Source organism: Aythya marila, assembly GCF_965140915.1.
Source record: "Aythya marila genome assembly, chromosome: 12".
Taxonomy (NCBI): Eukaryota; Metazoa; Chordata; class Aves; order Anseriformes; family Anatidae; genus Aythya; species Aythya marila.
This window is the reverse complement of record NC_139053.1, coordinates 19,156,795-19,173,429: the sequence shown is the minus strand read 5'-3', so window position 1 is coordinate 19,173,429 and position 16,635 is coordinate 19,156,795. Positions and strand designations below refer to the sequence as shown.

General features: G+C 65.2%; 1 protein-coding gene across 7 annotated transcripts in view; it reads left to right on the top strand.

The window, feature by feature from the left end:
• GSE1 (Gse1 coiled-coil protein) overlaps nucleotides 1-16,635 on the top strand; it is a gene marked incomplete at its 5' end in the record, with an annotated part of 94,379 nt that overhangs the window by 69,406 nt on the left and 8,338 nt on the right. For 6 of the 7 annotated variants that reach the window (XM_082770251.1, XM_082770252.1, XM_082770253.1 and 3 more), the window contains 2 exons: nucleotides 12,427-12,645; nucleotides 15,661-15,860. In XM_082770251.1, the coding sequence (XP_082626377.1) occupies nucleotides 12,427-12,645; nucleotides 15,661-15,860 (419 nt within the window). Of the gene's footprint in view, nucleotides 1-11,381; nucleotides 11,503-12,426; nucleotides 12,646-15,660; nucleotides 15,861-16,635 lie in introns of those variants that run through there. The other variant, XM_082770256.1, reaches the window with a different exon arrangement.

Below are 16,635 nucleotides of genomic sequence, written 5' to 3'. Positions count from 1 at the left end.
GTATCTGGGTGATGCCGCGTAAACACCCGCTCGGCGTGAGTCACCGCGCCGGCCCGGCTGCTTTCGGGTGGAGACGGCCGCCCCCGGCTGCTTTTGGGGTGCTCGGGGACGGCCCCCCCGGCGAGGGCAGCGTGGCAGCCCTGCCAGGAGCCGGGTTCTTCCTCGCCCTTCCTCTTCCTCGCCGGGTGTGGGAGCAGGGGCTGCGTTATGGGGTGATGCTCTTGGGGCGCCGGGTGGCGCCGCGGGGCGCAGCGTGCCGGGGAGCCCTCCTGCCTTCCTCCCTCGCCCACCCCGCTGTCCTCCTCCTCCTTCTCCTCCTTCTCCTCCTCCTCCTCCTCTCCTCGCCAGTCCTAAATTCGGTCGCCATGGCAACCATGTCAACCACTTTCCAGCTTCCCCGTGATTATTTGACAAGGGGAGGGCGGGGAGAAAGAAGGGGGCGAGGGGAAGGGGACGGCTGAGCGCGGCGGAGGGCGAGGGCTGCGCGCCGGGTGGGGACCCGGGGACGGGGGTGACACTTCCCCAGGGCTTTTCCCTGCCGAGTGGGGCTGACGCCAGCTCAGTGCCTGCCCAGGGGCCAGCTCTGTGGCTGCTGCTCAGGGCTGGGGCTCGTTTGGTGCCCCCCCAGCTCCACACGGGCACGCAGCCGGCACCGGGGGCTGCCCTCCCCAAATTCAGGGCCACCCTGCGCTGCCCCTGCTCGTGCCAGGGCCCTGCTGGCACCTGGAACACCCGCAGCTTGGAGGAGGGCGCGGAGGGGAATTATTCCCATTCACCCCCTTTTCCTCCCTCTTTTCTTCCCCCCCCTCCCACCCACCTTCTCCGTAATCCCTTTATTCCTGGGTTAAGCCTGGTTCCCAATGGTTTTAAGGACAGATTTACCCGCGGCTATATAGGACAGGGTGGAACGAGGGGCTGCCGCTCGGGTGGGCGCACAACATCACCCCGACATCACCCCGGCGGGGGTCTGTCCACCCCCAAAAACCGGTGCAGGCAGCGAGCTTTCGGGGCTCTCCCCAGCATCCCCACCCAGCTGCGCCCCCCGTGCCGTGGTGCCGCTCCCGTGTGCCGCTCACCTTCAACCCCACAGCGGGTTTTGGGGCAGCAGGTGCTTCCTTTCTTCGCCGCGGCCCCCCCGCCTCCGCCGCCCGCTGCTTTGGCACCGGCTGGTGGCACCTGCCGGGGGCCGGGGCCGCTCCTTGGCACGGCGCGGCGGCACGTGCGCGGCACCGGCGCTCGAGGCTCAAAGCGGGGCCACCCCTGCCCCAGCCTGGCATCCGTGCTCACCCCTCCTCTCTATTTTTATGCGTTTTTCTATCATTTTTTATTTATTTTTTATTTTATTTCCTCCTCCCACGCCGAATTAAGCACCGCTGCCTGGTGGCACCAGCCCACGTTGGATATTTCTGACACCTCCACGCTGCCAGATGTCAAAGGCCGGCGTGCTTCAAAGAGCCACCGGCCGGGAATAAAAACCCTGATGCACGTCTGCGTCTGGGGGGGTGAAGCAATGAGGCCCCCGCAGCCGGAGACGTGTCACCCGTGGCAATATCCCCGCCAGGAATTATTTAATTTAATGGCACCCACCTTGGGGTGCAGCCTGGCCCCGCTGCGAGCGCGCGCACAAGGCGGAGGGGAAAAGGGAGAAGGGGGGGGGGCTGCGTTTCTGCAGGGTTTTCTCCTTTTCCCCCCTTCTTTTAATAATAATGCTTTAAAGATGTTTGACATCTGTAACAAACAGCTGGCATCCTGTTATGGAAGAATGTCCTTTTATTTCCGAGCAGGTTGAACTGTCATTAATAGTATAATTAGGTGATTATCGGCGTACAGCAGAAAACTGCTTAATTGCACGGCGAGCTGCGCGAGGATCCCCGGCTCCTTTTATTGCCGTATTTGTTTTAGCCGCCTGAAATTTTTCGCGCTGCGTTGTTGTTTTTCCACATTGATTATTATTTTTTAATGCCTGTGACAGCTGTAGGAGCGTGGCAGGCAGCACCGGCGCTGAGCGCGCCGGCGGCGAGAGGGGCGCGGGAAAGAAAAGGAGGGGGGGACACCCCGCGCTGGCACCCGTCCCTGTCCCCCCCCCGCTCTCCCTCCCCTCCCCAAGGGTTTTATTTGTTAACCCCGTGCGTGCCAGGCTTGGGAGATGACGGGGATGGCGTCGAGGCGGGGAGGGGGGCACCCTTGGGTGGCAGCGAGGCGCAGATTTGGGCGGTGGGGGGTGCGGGGAGGCGGCGCTGGAGCCCGCTGCTGCTTCTCCCCCCCGCCTCGGTGAGCACGGAGCACGGAGGGGAGATGCTGAGCACCAGCTTTGCCTCGCCGTGGTGCTTCCCCTTTGGATGCAGATGAAAGCCCGAGATGAAAAGCCGGCCCCGGCGCATCCCCTCGGCGAGTGTCAAGCGCCGCGGCTCCCCCGACCGAGCCGTCCCGCGTGGCAGGATGAAAGAGCTGGGAGCAAACGTGCCTGTCTCGCCTGCAGCGGGAATAAAGGAGACATCCTGCCACCTCGGAGCCTTTGTTAGTGCTGCCGTGCCTTCAGCTGCCGGCACGGAGCGAGCGGGGAGCCAACGGAGGAGCCGTGGAGCTGGGGCACCGCTCGGCGCAGGGTGTCCCCTCGTGCCATCCCCCCCCCGGGTGGCTCTGCTGCCTCCCGGCCCCTCTCCGTGCCCCCACGCGGGGAAAACACCCCCCGGGTGAGCTGCACGTGGCCGTCCCCTTCGCTCCAGGCCGTGGGATGGAGACGGAGTGTCCCCGTCCCCGTGTCCCCGTCCCCGTGTCCCCGTCCCCGGGCCGTGGCGTTGTGGCCGAGCAGATTTTCTGTGCCCGCCAGACAATGGCGCTTTGTATCTCCCCCCGGTGCTGCGAAACACACTTGTTAGCGCCGCATCTTTGTGCTGTAAATTTCCATGGAGTAATTACGGCTTAATTTATGATAATCCCGGGCGGGCAGGGGGAGGGGGGGGGGGGGGCGAGCGAGCGCCACTCCACTTGGGAAGTTGCCGGCCCTGGCCCTGGGGTCCCCGCATCCTGCCCGCCAAACTTCCCCCCCCAGCCACCCTACAAACCCAGGGCATGAGCGTCCCCAGCCAGGGGCTGATGGCACAGCCGGGTGCTGTCCCCGAGGACAAGCAGGGATCGTTTTGTGCCCAGCCACGGCGTCAGGATGGTCCCCAGGGTGTCCCGTGGGGACGCTGCCCGTGCCACCCCGACGAGAAGCTTGGGAAGCTGCGGGTGCGTGGGTTTGGGTTGCCCTGGGGTGCCGTGCCGTGCCGTGCCGTGCCACCAGCACCCCGAGCAGGATGAACCCACCCTGCCCCTCGCCACGAGCCCTCTCCGGGCGCCTCCTCGGCTCAGCACCACCGAGTGGCTCATCCTGCCTTTGTCTGCAGGGCTTCTTACCCAGCCAGAGAGAGGCTCTTTTCCCTCGGCCTTCCAGGCAGGCAAATTAGACGCTTTGGCAATTTTCAAGAAGTATGGAGGGAAGGAGGGGAGGGAGGCGAAGGAGGGGAGGAAAGTCTTTTATCTCCCAGCCGGCAGCCAGCAGGTTGCATGCGCCGGGTTTCGGCGTGCTGAGTAAATAGCCTCACCTGGCCCTGGGCGGCTCTGCTGGTGCCCGGCGATGGGGCAGGAGGCAGAACGGGCGCCCCGTGGGTGGCGGGGGGACACCGGGGGCTGGTAGAGGGCATTTGTGGGGTGTTTGTCCCCCTTCCTGCCCAACCTGTGCAGCAGGGTTGGAAACGAGATGCTCCTCGCTCCCCGCGTCCTCCTGAAAGCCATGGGGTACCACGCTGCGTTATGGGGTCAGCCGTGCCATAAATCCTGCCGGGCGAAGCGATTTGGGGACCGTTTAACGCCCCATGCGCAGCGGGAAGGTCTGGTGGCACCCCAGGGACCCCAGCAGGGACACAAGGAGCCTGGTGCCCGTGCACCTCACCAAACGAGGCTCTCATGGGGGCCTGTCCCGTGCCTGCCACCTCCTGCCAGCGTCCCCGGGGCTGGGGGTGTCCCCAAGGGGGGGATAAAACCCCGGGGCTGCGCCCGCCGCACCTGCAGCCCGGCCCCCGTTCGGAGGCAGAGCGCACCGAGTGACATTTGCCAAGCGTAAAAATTCAATTAATTCCAGCAGGCAGATTAAATATAAGTGAATTTTAATAATTTGCTCTAAAGGCTGAGGATTACTGTAGGCAAAAAAAAAAAAAAAAAAAAAAAGAAGAAAAAAATAAAAAAGGGAAGGAACTGCACGCGCGGGGGCACCGGCTAGCCTGCCTGGCACCGGCACGTGGGCTCGCCGGCGCTAATCGTGCTAATTCCTGGCGCGGGGGAGGCCGGGGAGGGGGCGCCGGGCACCCAGCCCGCGGGGGGGGCTCTGCGGGAGCCCCTTCCCTGCTCTCTTCCCAGCCTCTTCGCGCCGAGCTGGGCAGGAGCTGGGAGGTGGCGATGCGCCATACGCTCCGTCGCCCCCCAGCACGTCCTCCCCCGCTGCTCCGTGCCCCCAAACATGCTCTTTTTTTAATTATTTCTCTTTTTTTTCTTTTTTTTTCCTCTCTTTTTTTCATTTTTTTTTCTTTTTTTCTCTTTTTTTTTCCTTTTTTCCTCGTTTTTTCTTTTTTTCCCCTGGGTTTCAAAAGCTTTGCAGGGTGCAAACGCACAGCCGAGCGCCGCGCAAAGCTCCGCTCCTCCGCCCAACCCTCCTCTGGAGGTGCCAAGGTGGAGGGCGAGCCCCTTTGGGGACCCCCACGGGGGAATTTGGGGCGCACGGGGGGGCTGCGGGACGCAGGGTGTCTCCCAGCCATTGCTGGCAGATGGCGCCGGTATTAGGGGAGCGAAAATCCGCGCCGTAAATTTGCCGTTTGCCAGTGTTCATTTCTTCTCCCGAGGTAAAACCTGCCCCCCCCAGTCCATGCCGTGCCAGCTGCGGCTTCATAAAACGTGCAGCAGCGATGGAGGGGCAGCGTGGGACCCTCCACGAGCTCAGGGTCCGTCTGTCTGTCCGTCCATCCATCCATCCGTCCCGCCGGGTGCCCCCTCTCCGCCTCGCCCCCTCCCCAGCCCTCGCGGCGGCGCGGCGCGGCCGGGATTGATGGAGATTGCCCGCGACCTTTGCTAGGACAAGAGGCATTACCATTAATACTTCTGTATTTCCTGGGTTCGCGCGGCGCATAAATCTCCTATCAAGTCAGGCGGGCCGGGTAATCTGCCAGGCTGCATTATTCATACCCGCCAACCCCCCCCCCCCACCCGGTGTTGTAAGCTCTTTGTTGCGTGCCCGTCGGGGGTGCTGAGCCTTTTTGGGGTGGGCTCTGATGGGGTGCAGTGGGGTCGGCGAATCCTTGGTGCTGGCTGAGCTTTCTGCTGGGGTCCAGAAGCAATTGGGGTGGCCCCAAAGGGCTGGGGACGTGTCCTGGGGTTGGTGGTGGTGCTGTGGGGCCGGGGCAGTGCTGCTTGCCCCGTGCTGCGGCTCCGAGCATCCCTGGCACCGGTGGGCAGTGCTATCCTGGCCCCCCCCCAGCCCCTAACCACGGGGGATGCTCTCATTAACCTGAAGCATTAAAGGGTGAGGGTCACCAAGCTGCTGGGTCCAGCCCTGCTCACCTCCTGGCTGCTCGGAGGTGCCTGGGTTTTGGCTACAGCCCCTCCTGGCCCTGCTGGAGGGGGCCGAAATGCCCTAAAAGCATCGGGATGGAGGGAGCCGGCCCCTCACCTCGCCTCCCTGCCTCCCAACTCTGCCCCAGAGCCCCCGGCTCTGCCCCTGCCCCGCTCGCCCTTCGCCTCCCTCCTGCCCCGTGCAAGACCCAGCCTGCGCGAGAGCCTAATCTCCAATTTTATTCGCTCGGCTCCAGCCGATTTGCATAATCCACATAATCACCCCGGTTTTAATTGCCCGCAACTCTGCAGAAAGATCATGTGGTTAAGTGGTAAATCATAATTAGATAAATAATTGGCTTGGCCACAGCAAGCTGCTTTGTTATACCTGCCATCTGCTGGGCAAGGGCTTCGCGCGCCGAGAACAATGCGCCGCTGACGGCAAAGCGTGCGCGGCCCGCGGCGGGGCCGGGCTGGGGGGCACGGGGATGGGGCTGAGATAGGGTTGGGGTGTGCGGGGTGATGCCCACCCCCTGCTCGTGGGGTGCCCAGCAGTGCCGTGCGAGGCTCAGCAGCGCTGTGCAGAGCTGGGCCACGAGCCACGCGATGCCCGGCGGCACCAGGCGGTGCGCAACGGTGCCGCGCGACGGAGCCTCCGTGTGTGCCCCCCTTTTCCCCAAAAAGCAGGGGGCTGGCTGCTCCCCTCCGCAGCTGGTGGAGGTTTTCTGGCCGCAGATCTTGGCACACGTGCCCCCAAACCCGGGTGGTTTTTGTTTTAAAAGTCCTCGGGCTGGTGCCGAGGCGAGGCCGGCCGTGCGCCCCCACGACCCGGCACCGTCCCGAGGCGCATGGGGTGAGGAGAGGCTCAGGGGCCGGCAGCATCCTGTGGATATGTGAGGTTTTGGAGCCTCCAGCTGGCGCAGGGCGTGGGGAGGTGGGGGCTGTGCCTTGGGTGCGCTCAGCCGGCTGAGGAAAGTTGCCGTGCAGTGACCCACAGGGCTGGGGGCAGCTTGCAGGGGGTGCATTGAGGGCCACCCTTGTCTCCAGCTCTCCAGGAGGCCGTTGCCACGAAAACCCAGCTGTGGCTTTGCAGGAGCCACCGGTGTGATTTCCGAGGGGCCTAAAAAGCCGCCCTGGCTCTCTTGGTGCCCTCCATCACCTTGGCGAGGGCGGGTGAGGCAGGGAATGAAACCACAGGAGCCCACGGGGTGGTGGTAGCACCACGCCACCCGTCCCTCTCCGGCTCTGCTCCCTCCTCAGGAGCCTTCATTACTTTGCTCGCTGCCGTTTGCCGGATCAATGAGCCATGGAGGAGAGATCGATGGAAGCCAGCGGGCTGATAGCACCGCGCCTGGGGGGCTCGCTGCTCCCTGGGGAGCCCCCCGCTCCTGGCCCCAGCCATCGGGGTGCTCCTGGCCCCGGGGGAGCCACCCAGACCCCTCTGTGGGTGCTGGGAAGGGACCTCTTCATCCTGGCTGCTCCGGGATGGGGTTGTGGAGGGTGGCTGGACACGCTTGGGGACATTTAGGGACACTTGGGGACACGGAGCGCGGCTGTGGGGACAGGCGCCGTCGTTTCGGCTCGTTAGGAAGCGGCTGCGTGCCAGGTGGCCGTGCCACGGGGAGGGGTTGGGGGGGTGGGAGGGAGGGCAGGAGCTGGGGCTCCGATCAATCAATTAATTAATTAATGGAGCGTGTCGTAGGTGCGGCGGCAGAGCTGTTTTAATGAGGGCTGATGGAAAATGCGCGGCGGCGCGGCGGGGAGCTGGCTGAAACGTGGCCGGGGAGGAGGGAGGGTGGTGGGTGGGTGGGGGAGAGGCGGTCCTGCTGCCTGTCCCCTGCTGGTGGAGGGGCCAAATCCTTCTCGGGTGCTGGGTTTGGAAACCCAGATTCCTCCCCCGTGGCCAAGGAGCATCAAACGTGGCCCCCGTGGAGCTCAGCATCACGCCTCCACCACCCCGAGGCGCTTGTGCCACCCGGATCTGTCCCCATGGGAGCGCAGGGCTTGGCACGTCCTGTCCCCCCGGTGTCCCCCCGCTGTGTGTCCCCCCCCCGGGGGCAGGTTCTGGAGGGGGGCACGTGGAGGGGCCGGGTGCTCGCCCAGGCTCTCGCCCAGGCTCTGGGCTGCTGCATTCAGCCGGGGCTTCACAAAGCGAGGCAATTAGCATGGAAAATGTATGCAAAGCAGCTGTTCCCCGGGCGAGGGGCGTGCAGCTGGATGCCGGCTCCAGATTGGGAGCAGAGGCGGTGAAAGGAGAGGAAGTATCGCTGCAGCCCGGGGTTAAGAGGCAGAGCAGGAGAACAAAAGCCAAAGCGGGCGCCCGGGGCCTTAACCCCTTCGCTGGCCGACCCCGGGGCTCCCCGTGGGGCTCCCTATGGGGCCGCGGCTGCAGCCGGCACCCAGAGGGACCCCCCCGTGGCACCTCCTGGCCATGGGGACCTCCTGGGGTGCCCCTGGGGACCTTTGGTGATGGTCCTGGGGACCTTCGGTGGTGGCCTTGGGGACCTTCAGTGGTGGCTCTGGGGACCTTCGGTGGTGGCATCGCCCACCCTGCCCCACTGAGGTCCCTGCCCAGCCCGGGGGGGCTCAGCAAAGGGCAGGGGGGTGCCCGCAGGAGGGTGCTGGGTGGCTCCGGGTGCGGGTCCAGCCCCAGGGGGGGACACTTGCTCCTTGCTCGCTCAGCCTCCCGCTGCGCCGTGTGTTTTTTTTATTATTATTATTTTCATTTTTTATTTTTTTTTTTCCCCGCTCCATTTGCCAGGGGCTGGAGATGCTGCCTGATCGTATTTGGTAATAAATTATTAGTTCCACCGCTTGTGCACCCGGGAGCTGAAAATAGCTGCTTTTAAGCAGGCGGCTGGTGCAGGGCTGGGTTCAATGGCAATCTGCTCTGAAGGGCACTCCACGCTCATTAGGGGCCTTTCAAGGTGCCTCCGCCGTGCCGGCAGAGGGGGGGCTTCAACGAGGTGCTGAACCTGCCAGCACCACGGTTCCCGGCAGCCTCCTGCATTGGGGGGGGACAGGGACACTGGGGACAGCAGCTGGGAGCTGGCAGTGGCACCTGGATGCCTCGGGATTGTCCCTGCAGTGTCCCTCCTGTGCGCCCCCCGCCAGCACCCCAAAATACCCAGGGTGCTCCCCATCCTCCTGCAGCCAGCCTCGTGGCCTCGGTGCCACCTCTCCTGTCCCTCTCCCGGTGGCAGCGAGGTGGCTGGGGGGGATTTTGGAGCTCCAGGACCCTCGTGTGCCCATCGGGGCGAGGTGGCACAGGGGACATGGGTGGGCAAGAGGTGAGGGTGCAGGAGGGGGGCGCGCACCGCCGTGCCCTCCACGGGGCCGTGAGCCCTGCGGTGGCACTGGTGACACTGGTGGCACTGGTGTGTCACCAGTCACTCCAGCAGCTGCAGCCCGCTGCCTTCTAGTGGCTGCACGGTGCCACCCTGCCCACGCATGTCCCCTTTCCCCACGTGTGTCCCCTCTGCCCACGCGTGCCACCCTACCCACGTGTGCCACCCCTCCCAGTGCGTCCTCAACCTCGCAGGTGACACCGGTGACCGTCCCCACTTGCTGTCAGTGGCACGAGCGAGCATCCCTTGTCCCCAGGGAAGGCTCCAGGTTTTGGGGTGCGGGATGGCCGGGGGGGGACACGTCCCCGCCACCTCCCCACCCCTCCGCCGCCGGCGCCGAGCGCCCGCGCGCCCCGTCCCATCCCGTCCCCGCCGCTCCCGCTGCCCGCGGCTGCTGCCACCGCCGTGTTTATTTGTCTCCGGCCCCAGCAGGCAGCCAGACTGGTTCTGCTCCCGCTGCTGGAGGAGCGCCCGGTGCCAAAAAACCCGCCAGCGTCATCGGGAGCAGATGGAGGGAGGATGGCACGCTCCCAGCGCGGGGACGCTCGAGCGCCGCGGGAAAGGGGTGCCGGGTCGTGGGGTGCCACCGTGTCCTGCCACGGGGGACAGCAGTGGCCTCGGCCATCCCCTGAGCCACGTCCCCACAGCCCTCCAGTGTCCCCTGATGTCCTCGGGTCCCCGGGGGCTGGCACCTCTTCCTGCGCCCCTATAGGGCTGGGGGCAGCGTTGGGGCGCCCTGCCCTGTTTTGGGGTTCGGCCCCCACCCCGGTGATGCGGCTGGCGCCGGTGACGTGCCCCCCGGGTCTGGGACCTGTTTTTCAGCACGGGTTTGCCTGCCGGGAAGAGCAGCTGGAGGCAGGGGAGGGGAGGGAGGATCGGGAGAGCTGCGGCGCGCCACCGAGCCGGGGGGCCCGGGAGAGGCCCCACCTCGTTGTGGGGTGGGGATGGGGACGGATGGGGACAGGGACAGCTCGGAGGCACCCAGAGTCCCAAATCCCTGTGCCTGGCCATCTCCCTGCCCGCCGTGCCTCAGTTTCCCCATGCAGGGCAGCTCTCCCAGGGGACAGCGCGGGGATGGGGACATCCAAACAGACGGATGCTCTACTGGGGGGGGGGGGCAGGCTGAGCGGTGGCACTGCTCGGCCCCAGCCTGGGCAAAAAGGGATTTTATCACCAGGAAAGAGCAGCAGAGCGGGTTTGGAGCCCGGCCGTGGGGCAGGGATGCAGAATTTTCCCAGAATCAGCCGGGAAAAAGGCTGGCGAGCTCCCTGCGCGCATCCTGGGGTGCCGGGGGGGTCCCCACGGAGCTGGAGCTCGCGGCTCCCCCCGTGCAACCAACCCGACCCGGCGATCCCTGGTGCTCCAGGGACGTCCCCGCTTCACGGGCGAGCGCCGAGCGTGCCGAATTTTGGGGAGGAGGTGGCTGGGGCCGCGGCCATCAGCTGAGCATCACATGCTGGTGCCGCACGCGCCGGGCGCTTGTGGGATGCTGCCGTGTCTCGGGGAGGTTGGGGGGGCACGAGAGGGCGGACAGAGCTTGGCACCGGGCCGGGGGGTGGCCAAAATTTCCCCCCCGCGCCACGGGGCTGTGATTAGAGAGAGCGTGGAGGTGGCAGGGCCGGGTCTGGTGGCTGCGAGGAGCCGGGGATGAAAGGGAGGAGTAATTACAGAGCCCGCAGCGGGAGGCAGGCGCAGCGCTGCTCAGCAAAGCATCGCCAGCCTTTATTGGGGCCGGGGGGGTCGGGCCGGGGGTTAATAGCTGCCGAGGAGCCCCAAGGGCTGCTCGGGGGGCTGCAAACCCCCAGGATGGTGCCGGGCAAGGCACCCAGCACCCCGCTCTCCAAGGGGGGCGCACCCAAGCTCGACGGGGAGGTGGAAAGGGGGGGGGGGGTCCGGGGTTTTGAGGGGGGGGCTGCTCTGAAGCCCAGGGGTTTGCTTCCCAGCTGTTGGCGTAATGAATTTACATGAGCCCGGCGTGTCGACAAGGCTGCAGTCAATGGCTGAGAGCCCCGGAGTTAATAAATGCTGGGATAATGAGGGCAGAGGGGAGCGCGCGCCGCCGCGCCGGCCGCCTCTCCAGGGGCCGGGGGGGGGCAAAGATTAATCAGTGCCGAGTGGCGCTCGGCGCCCCCCCCGCCCTGGCCCTGTGGCCTCCCCTGCTCTGCCCCAGCCTCCCTGAGGCTGGCAGAGGGGACGTTTTGGTGGCCCTGGTGGCCCAAGGTGGCCGCGCTGAGCCCTTGGGGGCTCACGGGGTCCTTTCGGACCCCCCCCAGCGGGCACGGCCCCCCCTCCCTGCCTGCCCACCCGGGAGCGGGGCTAATTTTAGGCCGGCGTTAATGAAGCTGCTCATTTGGAAGTCTATTTTAAGGGCCCTGACATCAGCAGTTGCTGTTTTCGGAGGTGGAGAGCCCTGGAGCACGTGGCTGGGACAGGCACGGTGACGGGGGGGGAAAACGGGCACCCCAGTGGGGTGTGGGGTGCGCTGCGCCCTGACGGTACTGGGACCACCCCCCCCGGCCCTATAGAGCCACTGGGCTGCGGGGTGCAGCCACGGGGAGCTGGGGGTGCGATGGTGAGGATGTGGGGATGAGCTGGGGGCTTTGGGGGTGCAGGAGGGGGTTTTGGGGTGCTTGGGGGGTGCGGTGGTGAAGACGCGATGGGGGGGGATTTGGGGACGGGGTGGTGCAGATGGGGGCCACAGTGGGGAGCTGGGGGCAACGGTGGGGATTTGGGGGTGCAGTGATGGGATTTTGGGGTGCAGCGATGGGATTTTGGGGTGCAGCGGTCAGATTTTGGGGTGCAGGGTGACGATTTGAAGGTGCCGTGGTGGTGATGGGGGGCGCGACATCACCCTGGGGGCGCGCAACCGGCGACCTGATGGCGCGGCGACGGGGATTTGGGTTCGGTTCCAGCGGGCTCCAGCAGCATTACTGCGGGTTTCGGCAGCAGAGCACTACCCGGGGGGGCTCCCTCCTTCCCCAGCAGGGCGCTGCCATCCCCGTGCCCCCCCGGGGCACCCCTTCTCTCCCTGCCGAGCCCCCCCCGTGCCGTTATCCGCGCGCGGGCAGGGGCTGGCGGCTCAGCGGGGCCATGTGATGCTGGCGGCAGCTGGTGGCCCCGTGTCAGCTTGTTTGCTGCAGGCGAGCAGCCCGCCTGCTTTGTTAGATAAGCTGCCGCCCCGTAAGCACGCGGGGAGCTCAACGGGGCGGGGGGGGGGACACGGAGGGGGGCTCGCACCCACCCCCCGGGGGCTGCGTCCTATTGCATGAGCCCCGGGGGCGCTTTTTGGGGTGAGGGGTGACGGGGGTGCGCGGGGATTTGGTGCGGATCCCGCTTTGGGGTGGGTTTGGGGGGGCTGTTTTGGCTTTGATGCTGAGGGGAGGGGGCGCGGGGGGGTCCTGGTGCTGTCCCCATCCCCTCCCCGTTGTTGTCCCCGTTGTCCCCGTTGTCCCCGCTGCCCTCGGCACCGCTGACCCCGCGCGTCTCTCGTTGGCAGGCATGAGCCATGAGTCGAAGTCGCCTTCCCTAGGAATGCTGTCCACCGCCACCCGCACCACCGCCACCGTCAGCCCCCTCACCCCCTCGCCTCTCAACGGCTCCCTGGTCCCCAATGGCAGCCCGGCAGCCAGCAGCACTTTGTCCGTCCAGGCAGCACCTTCCTCCAGCTTCGCCGCCGCCCTCCGCAAGCTCGCCAAGCAAGCCGAGGAGCCCAGAGGTACGGACGGGGTCCTTGGGTTGGGGACTTGGGGACTGGCACACCCCATCAACCTCCTCCAGAGCCTTCCTCTGCGAGGACGCACGGGAACAACATTCGGGCCACCCCGGGGCACAGCGGAGCCGCCGTTTCGCCCCAAATCCTCGTGCGCCACCGCCGCGTCCCCGTCACCACCCCGCGCCGCCCCGACCTCCCCTTCCTCCTGCTCTCCTCGCCATTTCCCGGCCTGATGTCTCCTCCTCGGCGCCGTGTCCCGAGGGGGCAGTTTAGAAATTCAATTCAGCCGGCGTGATCCGAGTGCCGGATCATTCCCTACCCCGGGAGGAAGGTTGGAGAGCACGCGGGGCGGAGGAGCGTGTCCTCGCCTCCTCCTCTCCCCTGCGCCCTCCCCGCTGTGCTGCGCTGCGACGTCCTTTTTCCCAAGGCTCCTCTGATGTGTTCCTTCCCCAGCCTGATTTCCCTGCGAAATAACAACCCCGGGCACCAGCACGGAGAGGCACGTGTGGGAATGGAGATGCCCGGTGCCTTAACGGGAGCCCCGTGGCAGGGGATGGAGCAGGGAGGTGCAGCACGGGGCCCTGTCCCCATCCTGTGGCACCCCGCAGAACCCCCAGGGCTCAGCCTCTGTCCCTCTCTGCGGGGTTTCAGCTCTCAAAGGGGTCGCCGGGGGGGTTTGGAGGTGCCAGGGTACACGGGGGTTTCTCCTAATTTTACCCCCACTGGGTCGTTACCCAGCCCCTTTTCCAGAGCCTTTTTGCAAACACCATTTACCAGATCCGTGAAATGCCACGAAAAGCCAGAACCCGAAGCCTCGGGCACCAAACAGTCCCAGGAAGGACCTGGGGGTGTGTTTGTGGCTGGCTCCCCCCCCAGAAATGCACCCGGTCCCATTAATCCCAGGGCGCCAGGTCGCAGGGGGGCTCAGCTCCCCGCTGCCAGCTCCCCATCTGCTTCCCTCGGGGCGCTTGCACGGCTGTGGTTATTTTTTAATTTCTGGTTGTTTGATGATTTTGCCTTTTCCTCCCCCGTTCCCTCTCTCCTCACACCTGCAGCCGCTCTCCCTTCGCATCCTTCCCCAGCAACCTGCCCCAAAGCTGGCTCGGGGCCAGCAGCCGTGCCCAAATTGGCTCATCCCCGGGGGTTTCCGTGCGCGTGGGCTGCTGTGTGTGTGTCTGGGGAGCTGTTTCTCTCCGAGCCGTGGATTTTTCCCCCCTGGGAAGCCGCTCCTCATCCCGTTTCCATCCCAGGAGGTGCGCACGGTGGCTGCCGTCCTGCTCCCCCCCCGGGCTGCGCGGACACAGGGATCAGCCCCAGCGGGTCCACGTGGCTCTGCCATGCTCAGGGCATGCGTGGGGATTTTCTCATCCCAAAAAACTCCCAGGGTGCGAGAGGACCTGGCCGTGCCCTCCAGAGCATCCCACATCACCACGGGGCCGGGCACGTTGGTCCCATCAGAGGGATCAAAGCACAAAGGAACCCCAAAGCCACGGGGGCCGGCTGGGGCATCCCGCCTCGCCCCCTGCCCAGGTTTGCCTGCAGGGGATTTTTTTTCCCCCTTTTTTCTTTTTTTTTTTGTTTTTTTTTTCCCCCTCCTCCTTCAGGGTCTCAGCTGTTAATTACATTTGCCTGTCAGCCCCGGCTGCTAATCTGCTATCGCCGAGCGGAAAGCGGGAGGTCAGAAAACAAAGGTGACACCATCACACTGTGCCTCTTGTCATCTCCAATCCAGATTAGTTTCATTGACTAACTCCTGGCTGAATACCGCCAGTTAATTATAACGATCACAAACCCTCCCGTTTAAAGCCACACAGCGAGAATTAAGGTTCTGAAGTAAGACTTTAGCTTCATTAATTGCCGGGCTCATTGTGATGGTATTGATTGTTAACGCTATCGCGTGGTGAGTAATGGCTTCCCAGCTCAGAGGGGATTAGGCTGCTAATTGTTGTTGGCCTTGCGCTGACAAGATAGACTTCAGTGGGTGTCAAATCCGTATCGCCTGCCTCCTTTGTCGCGGGCAGCCTTTCTCTCCCCGAGCCTCGCCGCTCTCCAAATGAAAGCGATTCGGAGCGAGGCGGGAATAAGTAATAAGGCGGCGTGGCTGGCAGCTCGGCCTGCCCCGCTGCTGGCCTTCCAGGTGCTGCCGTGGGTTTTTGGGGGCCAGCTGGGGTGCTGGGGGGGCGAGCAGGCGGCTTGCACACCCGCGGGGTGAGCGGGCAGCTTGCACGCTCAGGGGAGCCGCCGTGCTGGCGGGGCGCGGAGCCAGCTCACGTGCGCACGGTGGCTTCGGCCACCCGTGGCTGGTCCCTGCCCGGGTGCCACAAAGCACATTTTGGCCCAAATTCCCCACCGGGGGGAGGCTACCAGCCTCCTGCAGCTGGGGCCGGTCCCAGTTTGGGAGGATTTCGTGCTGGGGGGGTTGCTGCAGAGCACAGGGCGGCTCGCCGTGCCCTGGTTGGCGTGGGATTGGCACCGCTGCTCCTGCTCGGCGTTCCTCCCTGTGCCGCGCTCTCTGCTTCAATTCCCGTTTTTGGAGGGCTTCGTTTCTCCCTCCAGCATCCCCAGAGTGGGTGTGATTTCAAATACAGACGTCTCCTGCAAATAAAAGCCCAAGCTTTGCCCAAGGGTTACGGGGAGCGACCGGTTCATCCTCCTGCGTGCGCCCCCGGCTCGCGCTCAGCACCTTTCGGTGCCATCGCCTCGGTGGATGCTTGCCCTTGCCCCCGCGGGCTGGGCTGGATTTCCTGGCGTAATGAGACGGGTTTCACCTTACTTTTCCCTGCGCCTCGTGGGGCAGCTGATGGCAGCTGAGTTTCCAGAGCGATGGGAATGAAACCCCAAGGAAAAACCGAGCGCCCCCATCACCACCAGAGCGTGGGCGCAGCCACGGGGGGGTCCCCAGGGCAAATGGCTGGGGACATCCACTCCTCCTGCCCCACCTCTCACCCCTCCAGATGAAGAGGGTGGTTTCACTGCCTAACTTTGCCTTTTTCCCCCTTTTTTTTTCCCCTTCCCCAGGGTCCTCGATAAGCAGCGAGTCGTCCCCGGTCTCGTCGCCGGCCACCAACCACAGCTCGCCCGCCAGCACGCCCAAGCGCGGCCCCATGGGCCCCATCATCGTGCCCCCGGGGGGGCACAGCGTGCCCAGCACCCCCCCAGTCGTCACCATCGCCCCCACCAAGACGGTCAACGGGGTCTGGAGGAGCGAGGGCAGACAGGTACGGCCGGGCTGGGCGCACCGGGGGGGTGCCCGTCCCCAAAAATCACGGGGACGGCGGCGGTTCCCATCCCGGTGCCACCCGGTGGTGTCCCCCTTTTGTCCCCTCTCCCCCCCTGCCACGTCCCCAGGCTGCCATCAGGAGAGGAAGGCAGCAGAGGCGGAGGGAAAAGAGCCGGGGGGGGGGGGCAGAATACGACGATGCCGGGGACGCGCCGGCTAATTAAGAAGCATCGTTAGTGGTTCTCTCCTCTCCTCTCGCATGTTACGAGCAGATTCCCGGGGGGATTATGCCACTTGGAAAGACTAATTAAACCACAAAGCGGGGAGGCGGTGGGAGGGGAGAAAAGAGGAGGGGGGGGGAGGAACAAAACGAAATCCCCGGGGTGCGGGGTGCCTGGGTGCCGCCCGCCCCGCCGTGTCCCCCCCCCCCCTCACCAAATCCCCTCGGCCTCCTCTTCCCGAGTGACCCCGGAGGAATCTGGGTTAACCGAGCGTGCTTTATTGTCTGGCAGAGCCGTGCTCGCAGCGTGACGCCCCGAGACGAGGGGGGGGAGGTAATTAGAGCAGAGCCTGGCGTGCACAATGAGCCCTGATGCGCTCAGCAGGGGCTGCCGGGGGGACGCCCTTTGTGCCGGCTGCGGTCACCTTGGGACCGTCCCCGACGGCCGGGGGGGGGCTGCACTGGGGCTCCTCCGGGAGGAGAGGAGATGAGGAAGGGTCTGGATCCCGCTGCCCCCGCCTTGTCCCCAAATTCCCAGCTCGCAGCCCCCGCC